Source organism: Saccostrea echinata, unplaced genomic scaffold (assembly GCF_033153115.1).
Source record: "Saccostrea echinata isolate AGI-Se365-2 ecotype Australia unplaced genomic scaffold, CSIRO_AGI_Sech_v1 ptg000001l, whole genome shotgun sequence".
NCBI classification, from domain to species: Eukaryota; Metazoa; Mollusca; class Bivalvia; order Ostreida; family Ostreidae; genus Saccostrea; species Saccostrea echinata.
In genome coordinates this window covers 48,667,175-48,685,266 of record NW_026889750.1, presented here as the reverse complement: position 1 = coordinate 48,685,266, position 18,092 = coordinate 48,667,175, and the positions used below count along the sequence as shown (strand labels likewise).

General features: G+C 34.3%; 1 protein-coding gene across 2 annotated transcripts in view; it reads right to left on the bottom strand.

Annotated features, from left to right (window-relative positions):
* LOC133193507 (diacylglycerol kinase delta-like) overlaps nt 1-18,092 on the bottom strand; it is a 59,223-nt gene that overhangs the window by 11,738 nt on the left and 29,393 nt on the right. For both annotated transcript variants that reach the window (XM_061329475.1, XM_061329481.1), the window contains exons 6-28: nt 17,097-17,229; nt 14,165-14,271; nt 13,941-14,069; nt 12,965-13,144; nt 12,674-12,756; nt 10,476-10,584; nt 10,105-10,244; nt 8,724-8,781; nt 7,872-7,966; nt 7,440-7,530; nt 7,122-7,199; nt 6,886-6,984; nt 6,115-6,202; nt 5,584-5,802; nt 5,148-5,327; nt 4,177-4,297; nt 3,227-3,337; nt 2,980-3,138; nt 2,842-2,887; nt 2,224-2,337; nt 1,918-2,052; nt 1,662-1,804; nt 1,269-1,380 (exon numbers count right to left, since the gene is read on the bottom strand). In XM_061329475.1, the coding sequence (XP_061185459.1) occupies nt 1,269-1,380; nt 1,662-1,804; nt 1,918-2,052; nt 2,224-2,337; nt 2,842-2,887; nt 2,980-3,138; nt 3,227-3,337; nt 4,177-4,297; nt 5,148-5,327; nt 5,584-5,802; nt 6,115-6,202; nt 6,886-6,984; nt 7,122-7,199; nt 7,440-7,530; nt 7,872-7,966; nt 8,724-8,781; nt 10,105-10,244; nt 10,476-10,584; nt 12,674-12,756; nt 12,965-13,144; nt 13,941-14,069; nt 14,165-14,271; nt 17,097-17,229 (2,730 nt within the window). The remainder of the gene's footprint in view (nt 1-1,268; nt 1,381-1,661; nt 1,805-1,917; nt 2,053-2,223; nt 2,338-2,841; nt 2,888-2,979; nt 3,139-3,226; nt 3,338-4,176; nt 4,298-5,147; nt 5,328-5,583; nt 5,803-6,114; nt 6,203-6,885; nt 6,985-7,121; nt 7,200-7,439; nt 7,531-7,871; nt 7,967-8,723; nt 8,782-10,104; nt 10,245-10,475; nt 10,585-12,673; nt 12,757-12,964; nt 13,145-13,940; nt 14,070-14,164; nt 14,272-17,096; nt 17,230-18,092) is intronic.

The window sequence follows — 18,092 nt, the reverse complement described above, 5'->3', positions numbered from 1 at the left end:
CCATGAATTTCACAACTTTGGTAGAGGGCTCAATGCTTATTACAATGATGCCAACAGTTTGACTGCTTGATGTCCAGGAGTAAAGAAGAAGATTTTTAAAGATTGCATTATTTTTGGTGGTTTTAGCCCCACCCCTCAGGCCCCAGAGGGGCAGGGACCATGAAATTCACAATTTTTGTTCCCCTTCACCTATAGATGCTATATGCCAAATTTGGTTGAAATTGGTTAAGCGGTTTCAGAGAAGAAGCTAAAAATGTTCAAATGTTAATGCACGACGCACGCCAATGAACGAGAACGGATAGCAATAGGTCACCTGAGTGACTCAGGTGACCTAAAAAGTGAGGTCAAGGTCAAAGGAAGGGTCAAGGTGAAAAAATATTGATGCAGTTGAATAGCTCTCATCAGTATGTATCAGCATATAAAGTTTGACACTAATTTAAGAAAAGTGAGGTCAAGGTCAAAGGAAAGGTCAAGGTCAATACATGTTGATGCAATTGAATAGTTCTTATCAGTATGTATCAGCATTTGAAGTTTGATAACACTATCTTGAATGGTATCTTTAAAACTGAGCTAAACACTAATTTAAGAAAAGTGAGGTCAAGGTCAAAGGAAAGGTCAAGGTCAATACATGTTGATGCAGTTGAATAGTTCTCATCAGTATGTATCAGCATTTGAAGTTTGATAACACTATCTTGAATGGTATCTTTAAAACTGAGCAAACACTAATTTAAGAAAAGTGAGGTCAAAGGAAAGGTCAAGGTCAAAAAAGTTGATGCAGTTGCATAGCTCTCATCAATATCTATCAGCATAAAAATATCTTGGATAGTTTCTTTGAAACTGAGCTTTGAACAGAGCTAAACGCAAAGTGTGACGAAAGGACGGAAGGACAGAAGGACGGAAGGATAGAAGGATGGAAGACGGACATGACAAACACTATATGCCCCGGCCATATTCATGGCGGGGCATAAAAATAAATTTTTCAGAAAACCTTGTCAAAAGAAAAAAAAACTGACAACATTTTGAGAAATAAAAAACATTCATTGATTGGACATTTTGAAGAGGTTCATGATTTTTTTTTTTTTTACATGATCACAAGTGCCAGTGCCATTGCAAATATATGATGCAGGGAAGTACTGATATTGAAATAGAGTATAAAAGTTTTTTGAAAAGCCTATCAGGAAATAAAATCTATGACTGTGGGTTTCATTACCCCTGGTATTACACAGTCAATATTTTACTTAATTCTATGTTACACAGAAGCTTCGTACCTCTGCTAATTTTCCTGCTGGAAACAAGCGATCCATGTATTCAGATGCCTGTGTAGCAAGGGGGAATAACTCTTGTTCTACAGCACTATACTTCAAGGAAGCTATCTTCACACTACAATTTAAAAAAAACATTCAGTCAGGTTAAAAGTTTACATGCATTCTTAACAACATATATTGGTTTTTTTTCTTCATTCTATATATACAGTGTATTTTATTTGAAAATTCTAAAAAAAAAAAGATGCTACCTTTATTAGTGTGAGTTACCTCTTCATGAGGGCTGATGCAACCTTTATTAGTGTGACTTACCACTTGATGAGGGCTGATGCAACCTTTATTAGTGTGCACACTTACCACTTGATGAGGGCTGATGCTACCTTTATTAGTGTGACTTACCACTTGATGAGGGCTGATGCGACCTCCACAAAGTTCTGTAACACTAGAGATTCCTCCTCGGAGAGAGACGTGGGCTGTGGACTGACTGACCGCTCAATCTCCTTCTGCTTCTCCGACCATGACTTCAGTGTGTTCTCAAACACCTTCAGTGAGTAAAGAAACTTCTATAAACAATAGGTTTTTCATCCAAAAGGCTTTACTGATCATGAATATTTTTGTTCATAACCTCAAATCTCTGTGATTAAAGTAAACCTACCCTATCTCTGGTCAACATCTGAGCCCGGTTTTTGTGGACAATATGGATATATCCTGGGGGCTGCATCCAGGCTTCACCATCTACCTGAGCTGGCACTGCTTCATCTCCCATAATTGTAATTTTTACACGACGACACTGATTAAGATCAGAACATTTATTCTCACCTTGCTTACAGCACAGAAAGAAATCTGTATACAAAGATGCTTAAAGCAAAGGAACGAAATTCAAATTCAAGACTGAGGCTACAAGTCATGTGTTGAAACTTTAATAGCAAACTTACAAACTGGAGTATACATTAACTTCTACCTGCGCTATCCTGTGATGCTGTATGTCTATCACTCGAGACATGGCCATCTGAACACTCCCAAACACAGCTACAACCTCTAGAATTTTGTCATCAAAGCTGGGGGCTTGAAATGTCTGTAAATAAACACTCAGAATTCAGGATAAAGGAATCATATATCATACAGTGTTAATCTGTATGTAGTGCACACTCCTTCACAGTGCAAACCAACCAAATTAAGACAATTTTCTCCAAAAGAGAATGTAAAGTACACATCCCAGTGGTTTATGGTTAAGTAATTTGACACAAGAGTTAATGTTAAAGTTTCATTGAGAAACAAACGGTACAACCCTGTGGTCACTTGAATGGAAACCTTCTAACAGCAGATGGAGAGAATAAAATCCGAGAACATTTATCACAAATCTTTAGCGTAAAGATTCATGCATACCAATATCTTGGTACTCTTTAAATTCAGTATTACAATACATTAACTTTTTATTGCAAAAATGGTTTCTAAGCTTAATTCAATGTAATGAACAACATGTAAATATCCAAGTTTTAATACAGTAGTTTACAAATAATTTAGTCTATATCCTGCTTCACTGAGGAAGTTTCTATATTTTTATTATACATGTACTTACATCATCCTCCTTTTTTCCTCCCCAAAAGTTTGCGCCACCCATGTAACTGTATGAAAATAAGACAGAATGATGTACAGAAAATTCTAAATTCACACTATGAATGTTTTCTCTTTTCAGATCAGCCACAAGTCTATATACCTTGGAATATTAAGGATAACAATTCCCTGCAGGCTCGGGAGAGGAATTCGCTGGCCGTCACACTCTAACTGTACTCTTTGATCTAGATTTTTAAATGACCTTTGAACCAGCTCTTTACCTCCTAACACACCGTACCACATGAAATTCTTTGTTCGACTCCTAAGGAGAAAACAAAATCTAGATCAAACACCTCTTAAATACAACAAGCATTTAGGAAACAGTAACCTTGTTTGTCTCTGTTACTGACCGGCATTTTTCTGGGTGCTCATCTCGTTTGTTCTGGAAATCTAGAGTGATCTTGGCATCTAACCCAATCCCAAAATAGTTGTTCATGACACATCGCTCAGTGTATTCAGTTCTGTAAAACAAAATAAAAGATGTCTTACTCTCATATTTATTCACAATATAATTTTTTCGTCTTCATATTTAAATGTATGCCCCCCCCCCCCCCAAACTAAAAGAATTATTTCTTGAAAAAATAATTCTTTTCCTGTGTTGTTAAGTTGTCACAAACAACAAATTTTAAAAGCATTTTATTACAAGTTCCTATATGAAAAGTAATATATGGCTGTTTATTACATTTTCAACAGTGAAATACTGTAATTTATTTATCGAATAAAAGTGATATTCTGACACAGTATGAAAGGATATCAAAATGATATTCTCACAGTGTGAGAATATCAGAAGTGCAGCAAAACTTAAGAATTTCCTTTTTTAAAAAAATCCCCGGCCTGTTATGAGATAGAGTTCATGAGCCATCCTGACCGAGACTAATAGTTATACTACCAGTTTTTTCCAAAAATGTCGTTAAAAATCCATATTTACAACGTTTTTCAATCTTGCAATCGCTAAGCTATGACGTCTCAAACACTCAACCATGACATCACAGCCTATGACACTGTGTTATGAAATGACAGAGGCAAAGGGAAAATCTAAGAAAATGTAATAAACAGAAAATTCAATGTTTTGTAGATGAATATGGAATTTATTTCACTCGTGAAACAGGATTTTTTGGTATTTTCACTCGTGCTTCGCACTCGTGAAAATATAAAAAAAAAATCCTGTCCCACTCGTGAAATAAATTCCATATTCATCTACAAAACATTGAATATCCTCAATTTATATATATATGTATATATATATATATATATATATATATATATATATATATATATATATATATATATGTACACATACGCTGGTATATCATCTTCGACAAGTGGGGATGCTGCTGCACAGAGGGCGTCCGCATTGGCCAACAGGACCTTACTTATAAAACTCCCTCCAGCTAACTTCCCTGCAATGTTACTGTTTAAACCTACAAACACAAACACATTATTATAAGTACTAATATTCTGATACACAATGACTACAACAAAATGTTACGATACTGAACAAAATATCTTGTAACTGTTCAATCTGTTAGTGTTAATAATGAAACTTAAATATCAACACACATTTAAGAAAGAAAAATTATTTCATTGTGTATTCTATACTGTACTTGTCCAATGTATAGTATATGGATGTTACATATGTATAATATGTAGAATATAATATAAAATGTATAGTACAAGAGAAAGTAACTATATTGTATCAATATCAACTTCTTCTCCTACAACTCTAGCCAACATCATGATGAAATCACCCAATGGTGCAAATATGAATACCCTTAGAACTCAATTTCTATTAAAGAAAGCCGAAAACCCATATGTAGTAATTGAAGTCACACAGTGACTCCAAAAAGCATTAACTACTAAGCTCTTTACTGACCCAATCCAAAGTGCAAATATGAAAATCCAAACCCCACCCATTTCCAAAGTTTTGCACATAACACAAAATTTTATTTTTACTAATTGAAGCTATACTCTTTGACCTAAAAAGCAATCCCAGTTTGTTTCCAGAACAACTTCTGTGTTAATGGGAACATTGCAATCCAAGCCACCTACAAGTTATGTGCACAGGAACATTGCAACCAAAGCCACCTACAAGTTACATGTATGTGCACACAAACATTGCAACCTCAGCTTTTTTCAAGTTATGTGCACAGAAATATTTAAACCTCCAATAAATCATGCACTGCAGCATGTACATGTATACTCACAAAGTGGTGTATTGTTTATTGTCAGAAAACCATAGTTAAAGGCTGTTTTATATAATAAAGTGTGTACCTGGTAAGACGGTGTGGAAGGGTACACCAAACAATGGTGCACTTTGTTCCTTTAGCGGGCTTTTCTCGTGTCCAAGGATGGAGCCTACACTGGCCGTTTTATTGAGCATGCTCATACTACTGATTCTCCTGGAGGCTCCGGAATCCAGATCCTTCACGTTCAGGTTAGGATCTGTGTGTACTGAACAACAGTCAGAAAATATATTTAGCAGTCATTTAATTTGAATTTATATACATGTGTATTTTAAAAGTACATGTACTTACTTAGATACTATACTACCAAAAATAATCTTTTTCCCTATGAAAAATATCATTAAAATGGACTAAATTGTTTTTGAAATTCCCTGGGGTTAAATACAATCTCTTTCTTATATATGACTTATCCATATGATTTATTATCTTATTTGGTATAACAACACACAGATTTTTTTTCTTACCAAGGTTTCTTGGATTTGATACGGGAGTTTTGGGAGCTGCCTCCAATGTGAATATGGAAAATGTAGGAGCGGATCTAGAAGTTTCTAAGTCTGCCTGCAGACCGCGGCGTGGGGTGGACTCTGTGGCATCCAGTATATCAGTACTGTCTGCTTTATACAAACCTGACTCAGTCAGTCTTTGTAGTTGTTCCTCTGTTTGTGCATTTTGTTCATCAACAGCTGTACATAAAAACAAGAATTAATGTATCATTGAAATCTGCATAGTACAAATGAATGAAGAGAAAGCACTTTTATGTTCAAAGTTTGATCAGGCCTTTATATGTTCTATACCAGAACTAAATACAAATTCACAAATTTAGGACAATGTCAATATATTACTGAGGATTCTATGGAGATGCATGAATTTTGGCAAGTCCTTATTTATTATTTTGTTACTATGGTGACACCTCAATTCCAATGTTTAGTAGGTTTTGTGATTTGTCATCATAGATATACAGTATATATGTACCTCAATTTAAACAGTTTTCTCACCTCGTTCAGTATGTTCTATGATTTGGCGAATTGCTTTTTTCAGACTGTTTGCTCTGGACATAAGGGCATCTCTGGGTTTGAAAATGGCCTAAAAATTTAAAGAAATACAAATCTCACATCCTCAATAAAAACTTAAAATTGATTTTAATAGAAGAAATGCTCCTCATTATTCAGACAACTATAATAGGATTTCTGACACAGAGATTTGGATAAATAAATTAAAAACTTCCAACTTATTCTTACACCACAGTTGACACTGGTTTTGGTGGGGGCAGTTGTGATAATAAAGCTGTGTAGCAACCGCTAATGATAAAATGCCACTTAATGATAGAAATATCATTAAGTGTTGAAATGCAACGCTCAATATCATAAATTATTGCATTAAAAGTTGACATTCTCAAATGCTTAATGAATGAGATATAATTCTTTCATTAAGTGGCGAATTAGCATTAGCGGTTGAGAATGTCAACTATATATGCAATAATTTATGGCAATAAGCGTTAGCCCGAATTTTCCTGGTCACGAAAATGTGAGTTACTTTTAATTTCTACTCGCAAAATTTATTTTTTGGTTGCAAATGCGACCCATTTAGTCGCAACTTGGAGCCTGTAACTGATTTGGGTTTGGTTGGGGCAATTATGTTGATAAAGTTGACAAACTGATTTGGTTTTGGTAAGGGAGATTTTGATAATATAGCTGACAAACCAATTTGGTTTTGGTGGGGGCGGTTATACTAACTGATTTGGTTTTGGTGGGGGCGGTTATACTAACCGATTTGGTTTTGGTGGGGGCGGTGATGACCCCAGGGACGGTGTCTCGATCCTGATTGTTGGAATCTTGATCTGGAGGGGGAGGGGATTTTGTTGGTTCCTGAAATTGAAATCATGAAGAAAAGTCAATATAAAAACTTTAAATTCCCGAATCAATGAATTTATTTAGAATTGTAATATTGTGTATAATTTTATTGATCTGGATCTAGATTTTATCTAGATGGGACATGTGGTTACCTGAGATGGTGTGGAGGCTTCCGCCTCTTCATTAAGTGTTACCAGTAAACTCTCTAACTTCTCATTCAACACGTTACACTGTAAATAATTAAATACACTGTTTAGTTTAATAGTTCACAACCAATAAATTAGATCATCAAAATAATTAAAGCTAATATTTAAATCATCACCCCATTATCACCTCTATACCTTTTTTTTATTATATTACCCAATAGTAGAAGCTTAAATTAATCACAATACTTTATGAAGGAACAAATGCGGGTTATTTATTTCAGGGCTTTGATAGAACTCCTTGTAAGTGTAAGATAAAGATCTAACCTTTAAAGCTATATCAGAATCCTTCTGGCCCTCTTTTTCATGTGCCTCTCCAACTTTGGCAACAAAGTCTTTCACAGTTTGACACAGTACCCTAAAAAATTCAATATCACAATACCCTAAAAAAAAAAGGCATTACATTTTGACACTTCTGTGACATGTAATAAATCTTTAGTATGACTTATAGCAATGTACAATGATATAACTTTGCTGAGGAAATAACAATGGTTTGGTCCTCAGAATGTAGCATTTTTTGTATGACTGATTGATGGTAATGTACAATATAATTTCTTTGCTGAGGAAATGACAACGGTGTGCTGGTAAATGTAATTACACTGCACTTTGCCGAAGACATTACATTGGCATGGTCCTTGGAATGTAGTATTTTGATGTATAATTAATGTCTGTATAATTATGAATGTACAATGTAATTACTTTGCTGAGGAAATAACAACGGCGTGGTCCTCGGAATGTAGCATTTTGGAGAGATGATTTGCCACTGAATCTTCATAAACAGATATTGGATCAAACTGAAAATAACAAAGGTTTTAGAGTTCAAGGTAGGTAGGAATTGGAGAGCACCTGTCCATTTTCTGGTTATGTCATGTAACTTGGAATAAAGCATAAAAATTCATTCATTAAAAAGATACCTGAAGATGTTTGGATTCAATGATTCCTTATTCTTCTAAAGTAACTGCCCTGTTATTATCTCTTAAAATGTTTTTACTAAAACTCCTTCTGACATAAAGTGCCCTACCTTGCTGAAACCCTAGCTGGAACACTATAAAATGTTTCCTTATCTTTACATATGGTACATATAAATAGGTGTAAATTCAGTGTACACAAAATGGTAAACTAAATTAAATTCAGGATTTTTTTCTCAAAAGGTAAAATTAACACCATTGAAACTGCTTAACCAACTAGCAAATGTATTTCAAAGCTTTGTCAATGACAGTGTCTCTGTTCAGGGTGTATCTAGACTTTTGTATGCAGGGATTGAACAGCCCACATAAACAATACAGTCAAGTCCTTCTATAAATAGTGATGTAATGAAATGATATGGTGTCTACATCACAGAAATATAGACCTGCATCCAATAAAACAATCAACGGTTGATTCCTGCTTATTGAAACTCTTTAAATAATTCAACTTGTCCATGAAGTAACCTATAGAGGTAGGATTCTGGAGGACATGACATAAACAAATCCTGACTTTTGACAGCAGAATAGCCCAAGCAGTGGGGTGGATCAGAAAAACTTTACTGGGGAAGATGAAAGAAATAATCACCTGTTGTGAGAGCTTTCGAGGAGGGGGCATGGTGCCCTCATAGGTCCATATACTCCATCTGTCAATTCAAAAGGAAAAAAAATTAGCAAAGAGACGAAAAATAACATATTGGTGTACTTGTTTTAACCATCATCTTAAAAGCTAATAAAAAAAAATATTTTTCGTCATCAATATCTTTGTCAATAGCATTACTTTAAAGAAACTTGGGGGATAAGCCGAGCCATATGCCTACATAATGATCGATAAAAAATCAGTAAATTCATTTTTAAAAAATTTCACTTTTTGTTGAATTAGTGTAATGCTAATTACCATTTGGATACAAATTTGACAAAACCTGAATACCGTAACAGCGAAAATGATTCTGATTAACACAAAAATATGGCATCATGCTCAATTTTCACAAAAACTGACATAAATTGGATGATATAACTACATTTTTTTAAATAGAGTGGGTCATCGTACCATTTTTTTGAGAACGATTAATGAAAGGCAATCGAAAGATGTTGCTTTTTACACTTGCAAAAATTTGGTACGAAGACCCACTCTACATAAAAAATCAAGTTAACTTACTTAAATTTTCACCGTGGTCTTAAAAAATTCTAAGTCCAAATACGCTTGCTAAATATAGAGAACTGTATGCTATTTAAATGGGTATGTATGTGTGACTCTGTGGTATAGTGGTTAGCGAGGAGCTCTTTAAAGGGACGTTTATTGAGGAAAGTGTTCAAGTCATGATTTTTTTATTTTTCATTTTTTGGGGAGGGGGTTAATTTTGTTTTACTTTATAAAAAATGTTTAAAGGAATAACATATTTTTTACTGGAAATAAAATATATATATATGTAGTAATGAACTCATTTACAGTAAATTATTTAGAATGCCGGATAAAAATTATAATAGATATTTGAATACTTTTATTCCCATTTTTATTTATTTTTACTACAAGCGCTTCTAGATCACCACTATCATTATATACAATGTTAACATTTTTATAATGTCTCCACAATAAGTGTTAACACTCAATATGCAGATTAATTAATAGAAGTCCTTACCCATGTTAGACACTTGTGACAGTAAATGAAAGTCAACTGTTTAGCTTGTTTAGAATATAAATATCATTTTGAGAACTACTGCAAACATTAAAATGCTTAAGTAAATTCTAACAACTGACAGATTTTTTCCAATAAATGTTCTTGCATAGCCGAAAAATGGGCATGGGCACATGGCTCGTCTTATTCCCCCAGATTCTTAAAGGTTAAATTTAGGAATTCCAAAGTACAGTCAACCTATTTATCTCAAATTCAATGGGGCCAAGAAAACACTTGGAATTTAAGATACTGTTGTTCGAGATACCAAAGTTCAACGTTATCTCTGATACTTACCTATCTAACATTTTAATCTGAGAATGTTCTAATTTTTCTAGTATCACAGGCAGCTGTGTGTCAGCGTCAAAGGTCGATCCCCAGCCTAGGACCCGGGCCAGGTCATTCCCTGTCCCAAAAGGCAGTACCCCCATCTGACACTGTCAAAAACAAGTCAGCTTCATTATGCTTATAACACAGAATCAGTTCTTACCTTTCTCCCAAATATGCATATCAATAAATATCTTTTTTTCTCTCTTCATTTAATCATTAACTTCATTTCAATTTCAAATGAAATTGCTATTTGAGTTATATTTTGCTTAGCATTTAAATTTTTTAAAACTTTTGGTCAAGACACAGTAGCGATGAATCATCATACTTAGAGAGGCTACCTGTTTATGGAGATCAAGTTTGTCGATTTCTGATAGAACCCAGCCCACACTTCCATCTCCCCCACACACCAGGATCCGAAACTGATCAAACTTCTGGAATAGTCTCAGACTGAAAAAAAATAGCAGAAACTGTTCAAACTTCTGGAATAGTCTCAAGACTGGAAAAAAATAGCAGAAACTGATCAAACTTCTGGAATAGTCTAAAACAGAGAGAAAAAAATAGCAGAAACTGATCAAACTTCTGGAATAGTCTAAAACAGAGAGAAAAAAATAGCAGAAACTGATCAAACTTCCGGAATAGTCTCAAGACTGGAAAAAAATTGCAGAAACTGATCAAACTTCTGGAATAGTCTAAAACAGAGAGAAAAAAATAGCAGAAACTGATCAAACTTCTGGAATAGTCTAAAACAGAAAAAAAAGTAGCAGAAACTGATCAAACTTCTGGAATAGTCTAAAACAGAGAGGAAAAAATAGCAGAAACTGATCAAACTTCTGGAATAGTCTAAAACAGAAAAAAAAGTAGCAGAAACTGATCAAACTTCTGGAATAGTCTAAAACAGAGAGGAAAAAATAGCAGAAACTGATCAAACTTCTGGAATAGTCTAAAACAGAAAAAAAAATAGCAGAAACTGATCAAACTTCTGGAATAGTCTTAAACTGAGAAAAAAAATAGCAGAAATTGATCAAACTTCTGGAATAGTCTCAGACTGAAAAAAGAATAGCAGAAACTGATCAAACTTCTGGAAAAGTCTTAAACTGAGAAAAAAATAGCCGAACTGTTCAAACTTCTGGAATAGTTTAAAACTGAGAAAAAATAGCCAAACTAATCAAACTTATAGAATAGTCAAAACAAAGAGAGATAAACGAGGCCCATGGAGCACATCGCTCACCTGAGTACTTTGGCCATACTGTTCTTTAATAGATTTCCCCTTTGTAATACCTTTTGTGGCCCCACCCTACCCCCAGGGGTCATAATTTGTACAATTTAGAATCTACACTACCCAAGGATGCTTCCACTTAAGTTTAAGCTTTTCTGGCCCAGTGGTTCTTGAGAAGAAGATTTTTGAAGATTTTTCTTATATATTTCAACGTAAAACTTGGATTCCCTATTGGGCCCCGCCCTACCCCTAGAGGGGTCATGATTTGGATAATTTAGAATCTACACTATCCCAGGATGCTTCCACATAAGTTTCAGCTTTTTTGGCCAAGTGGTTCTTGAGAAGAAGATTTTTTAATGACCCCATTCTATTTTTGTCTTTTCTTGATTATCTCCCCTTGTAAAGGAACTTGGCCCTTTATTTTTAAAATTTAAACTCCCCTTCACCCAAGGATACTTTGTACCAAGTTTGGTTAAAATTGGCCAGGTGGTTCTTGATGAGAAGTTGAAAACGTGAAAAGTTTACAGACGGATGGACGGACAGACAGATGGATGGATGATGGACAACAGGTGATCAGAAAAGCTCACTTGAGCTTTCAGCTCAGGTGAGCTGAAAATTAGCAGAAATTAATGTAACTTCTGAAAAAGTCTAAAACTGAAAAAAAAGAAGCTAAAACTGATCAAACTTCTGCATTAATTCTCAGATAAGTCTATAGAATGTTCTTTAAAAAATAGCAGATATTGATCAAACTTCTGGAATATTCTAAATCTAAGAAACATAGAATTTCAATCAATAAAACCTGTTACTTTTCTACTGTTTTAGCACTTTAACGAGACCTGTACTAGTGCACTGTTAAGGAAAACTTATGTCATTGCCTTCTGATTACATCATTCTTGTTCACTGGGATGTATAGATACGTTGAAATAAAAGAAGCACTCTTAACATTATAATTTAATTCTATCCTGTCTGAAACCAAACTACTGAATCTTTCACTTAACATTACATAATATAACTTTACGTAGTACTGATCAAACAGCACAAAGCTTTCACTTTAATGATAAATGTAAGAAGATATTCAGAACTTTGAATGATAAAACCACAGTGTACTTACAACATACTACAAAGAAGCATTTGTCAAGTTCGCATGTGTTCCTCTCATGATGTCAATCAAGAGTTACCTATCCTGGACAAACAGTAGCCCCTCTCCCCCTCTTCCCTTTATCAAATTAATCAAGAGTTACACCTATCCTGGACATGCAGCCTCCCCCCTCCACTTTCCCTTCATCAAATCTAGAGTCAATGAAATCAAGAGTTACCTACCCTGGATGTGGTCCACCATTCATCAAATCAAAAACCTGAGCAGGGTTTAAAAGTTGTTTAAACCGACGTAAAAATTTCACTCCCTGCAAGATAAATAATGCACAAACTGTACAAGGAAGAGAGAAAAAAATTCATGCTCATGTCTTCAAAAATTCTTTTATCAAAAAATATAATTATTCCTGAGACATTCATATTAGCATATGATAGTCTGCAAGTAGAGAAAAATCTAATCTAAACAATTCAGATGATTTTTTTCTGTTTAGTATATTTTACATGGATTTCCATAGTAACCTGATTGTCTCCAGACTTTGTGTTGACAAACACCAGAAGAGGACTGGTTCGAGGGGGGCGTGTGGCCTCCCAGTAACCGTCCGAGTCGATATTGTTGATGGCGGTAGGGGGAAGGATAGACAGTTTACACTGACCCAGCGGACACACTGATGACATCTGGTCTTTACAATTAGAATGTACCTAACAAACATATTCAAAATTATAAAAGGGATTTACCTAGCACTTTTGAGAATTTCACACATTGCATTATATTTTATGCTATAACATTTAGATTGAAAAATTATGAGAAATTATATTTATTTTCCAATTTCTTGTAAATTCTATTATTCCTCAATCCCTGATTTTTTTTATTGATGTGTAGAACTTACATGTATATGTCACAAAGCTTTATAACACAGCAGATACCACAGCTTTGCACCATAGTACATACAATAACTTTGCACCAGAGGACATACCATAGCTTTGAGTACCTAACATAGCTTACACCTGAGAACATACTATAAACTTGCACCTAAATATACCATAGCTTTACACTGGAGTAAATACCACAGCTTTACAACAGATTTCAAAACTTTACACCTGATAATATACCTTTAAAGATCATAACATAGCTGCTTTACACTAGAGTACCTACCACAGGTGCTGTTTTAGACTAGAATACCTACCATAGCTTCTTTATACTAGAGTACCTACCATAGCTGCTGAGCTGCTGTTTTAAACTAGAGTACCTACCATAGCTACTTTATACTAGAGTACCTACACTGTACCATAGTTGCTTTACGCTAGAGTACCTACCATAGCTTTACACTAGAGTACCTACCACAGCTTTACACTAGAGTACCTACCATAGCTTTACACTAGAGTACCTACCACAGCTTTACACTAGAGTACCTACCATAGCTGCTTAACATTAGAGTACCTACCACAGCTACTTTACACTAGAGTACCTACCATAGCTTTACACTAGAGTACCTACCATAGCTTTACACCACAGACATCTCCAGTCCTGTAGTTTTAACACACTGCCACAGGTTTTATCACACACGTTACACTTAGCACTAACAGGGAGGTTCCCTTCTAACCACTGATGCGGCATTGAGATCAGCTACAAAAAATATACCAGTTAAAAATTGTAAGTATTGCATATCTTAACATCAAAGACATGAGTTCATTTAAAGTGTTGATAGATAATGGTCTTACTCCATCTTCATCCTCTAGGATCTCCCGTCCGATGGCAGCTAGGGTCGTCCACTTACAGTTCGACTGGGCCTTCACAGCACACCTCTTGTGAGCCTTGAACTTGCAGACTTAATTTGTAAAAAAAAAAAAAAATATGCATTTTACAAAAGACTGTTCATTTGAGATGAAATTAAACAAAATACCCACTCCAATTATTCATTTAGAAGTCAATCCTCATTATCTCAAACTTAATGTGACAAAATAAATTGAGATATCAGAGGATTCGAGATATTGAGATTAAAATATATTAAGAGTAGTGTAATTGGGACTACCAACGCACATTGACATACCCATGGTATATATGAGATATCAATGTTCAAGATACAGAAGTTCAACTGTGTATCTTTTTAAAGTAAATTAATATGAAATCTTAGAATTCTCTCCTCTACTCTTGACCAGCAGTTTCTTCATAGCTTAACTGTTAATTAACTTTATCCCAAACTTAAACCAGATTTTATTCTCATAAAATAGAAACTAAGCTGTACATATAAAGAAGCAATAACTTTCATAATCTGTGCCAACATCATTCACTGACATTAGAAACTGCTGCATAGATATATATGTATATATAAACATTTGTTGCCTACCAAGTTTTATTGAAATTTGTCTAAACTATAGGTAAAGACCATTGTGAAAGTATTTAACTTTATAATTCTTTTCATATTACCATGGAAACATCTTTGATGAGTAGAGCTAAAAATTAAAACATTAGTTTTGTAATTTTTTTTCATTTGATTGGTAATAAGATAGTTCAAGGCATGGGCGTGTCACAATACTAATCCAGTACAGGAGCTTAATTGATGGTTTTAAAATGAAATCTAAATATATACTTCGTGACACAAACTGAAATTAAAAGTACTATTTAAAATCAAAAAGGAGGAATATTGTATTGGATGGAACATGATGATTGGTATCCAACAATCAATTAACCCGATTTTGATGTCACGATATGAATATCCTCAGGAACAACAGATATATGATACAATAATCAATAGACAGACCATGCTCTGTCAATACAAGACATCCCATTCCAAGAAAAATATAAAAGGAGATGCATACCCCAACCACCACCCCTCATAAGATTAATAACCACATAAAATAAATAACTATAATGGACTATTGACGTTAAAATATTACCAAAAAAAGAAGTTCTGGTGGGTTTTAAGTCTCAGTAGAATATACCAATACTGAGTGTACTCATTAAAATAGAACAATAGCCATCATGGAGAAATCATTGACTCTCATTAGTAATACCGAGTGTACTCATTAAAACAGAACAATAGCCATCATGGAGAAATCAGGGACTCTCATTAGTAATACCGAGCGTACTCATTAAAACAGAACAATAGCCATCATGGAGAAATCAGGGACTGTCCTTACTAATACCGAGTGTACTCATTAAAACAGAACAATAGCCATCATGGAGAAATCATGGACTGTCCTTACTAAAACCGAGTGTACTCATTTAAACAGAACACTGGCTATCATGAAGAAATCATTGACTCTCCTTAGTAATACCGAGTGTACTCATTAAAACAAGAAAGGACAGAGGACACTGCTCGCTTTATAACATCAACCTCCGCAGTATTGTTCTATGATTAAAGCACAGTCTCTCATCAGTAACTTCATCCAGGCAACTATAACAGGTAGACAATTTAATACCAGAATTTCCATGTTTTAGAATTAACAAAGGGCAAAATTCTTGGACATGGCCAATAACCTTTAATTTACCTAGCAGATCTCTGTGTGTTACCAATAAACAACAGAAATAGGCATAGATGACAAATATATACAGTAAAACAGGCTTATAACATAGTGCCAGGGATGCATAATTTTGCTTCGTTATAAACGTAATTTGTTATATCTGTTAAGTGATCAATATATTTCAAAGTCAAGGGGAATGAAGATTTGCTATAAACGTCAATTCATTATAAGTGTGTTTTACTGTAGTTCTTCCAGCAGTAACTTTTAAGTGTGGTGAAGAAAAGGGAGATTCAGAACTAAAAGCAGTAGCATTGCTTGCGATGTTTTGCTCTTTTATTGTCAGGCCTAAAGCTTAGTTTGTACTTAAAAACAAAAAACAAAAACAAAAAAAAACCACTGTGTCACATTCAGCATTTGAGTTTGGAATTGCTATTAAAGCTTTCATAAAGAAACAGGCTTTGGGAAATCTAAGCTGATCCATTCATCCTTTATAATGAAAATGGCTACACGAGCAGTACAAAAATGGGGAAAAAAGCAGACTTTTGAATAAAAGTGGTAGACAGGAGACAAGACCAAAAACAAGCAGTAGGCCTCTGTGTTAGACTTCTGTGTACAGTGGTAGACTTCTGCTTAAACCAAAAAATGTGTATGCTTTCAGATTTAGTTTAAGTTTACCCTTGTTGATGCTTTCAGGTGTAGTTTAACTTTTCCATTGTTCAATAAAAAAATTCTCTCTTTTTTATTCCAACCTTAAATTACATTGCTTAAGAACTCTTCAAACAAAACTTATAAATAACCCCTCCCCTCCCCCCCTCCCCCCCAAAAAAACTAACCTTAAAACCATGTTGCAAACTCAAATCATCGATTTCCTTTACAAAATATGTATATATACATAAATATCACCTTCCTAGAGAGTTCATTTGAGTCAGTCTTGGAAAAAGACCTTTGCAAGACAAAGAATTATGAAACGTACCCTCATGGAACAGTTTATGAAAAGTGACACGTGTTGCTAGGATTCGTGACAGACATTGGTGTTTTGATGCAAACCCTCACAAGACAGGCCATGAGGTGACCCCTGACAAGGCTTCCCATCACACATTGCAGCATTGATACATACCCTCACAAGATAAGCCATGAGAGGTGACCCCAGAAAGCACTTCCCGGCAGACATTGCAGTATTGATACATACCCTCACAAGACAGGCCATGAGAGGTGACCCCTGACAAGGCTTCCCGGCAGACATTGCAGTATGTAGGGCGAGCATGGGAACAGGCATACCAGTTATGCTGACCAGACATCATCTCTCTCTGACTGGCATTGCCCTGAAAACAGAACCAACTTATAAAGCTTAGTACACAAATAACACCAGAACTCAGATCAAAAGAGTCTTGTAAATATTTCAGTTAAGATTCATCACAATCATTATAATAAACATGCTAAATATAAGGAAGATATTCAAGGTTTTCTAGTTGGATATGGAATTTATTTCATAAAGTGGACAGGAATCTAAGAATTGAAAGTGGAAGATACGAAAAAATTATAAACTTGGAAGGACAGCTAACAACCCTTGAAAAAAAAATGAAATAATTTGTAGAATGTGTGACATGCATTCTGTGGAAGATGAGATTGAATGTCCCTTATATAAACATGATAGACATGAATTTTTTGAGGATATTGCTAAATAAAAATTTTTTTAGTTAACAAATGAAGAAAAAATTCTGTGGATTATGTCCATGATATGTTGCTTATCAAACCAGGCAATTTTTAAAATTAAAAAAAGTGCATTATATAATCTTAAAAAGAACCAAATAAATGTAAAAGAGTAGTAATGTTAATACTCTACTACAAATATGTACATGTTACAAATTCTTTTTTTCTTCTTTATATGTATATTAATTACAATATTCACTCTAGTACAAATTTACATGTTACAAATTCTTTTTTTTTTGTATGTATATTAATTACAATATTCACTCTAGTACAAATTTACATGTTACAAATTCTTTTTTTTTGTATGTATATTAAATTACAATATTCACTCTAGTACAAATTTACATGTTACAAATTCTTTTTTGTACATATATAATTAATTACACGTCTTATAAGCAATATCACAGATAATCGCCATCTGCTATAATTTCCTTTAGTTAGTTTCTTTTTTTTTTGTATGTCGACATGTTGCTAT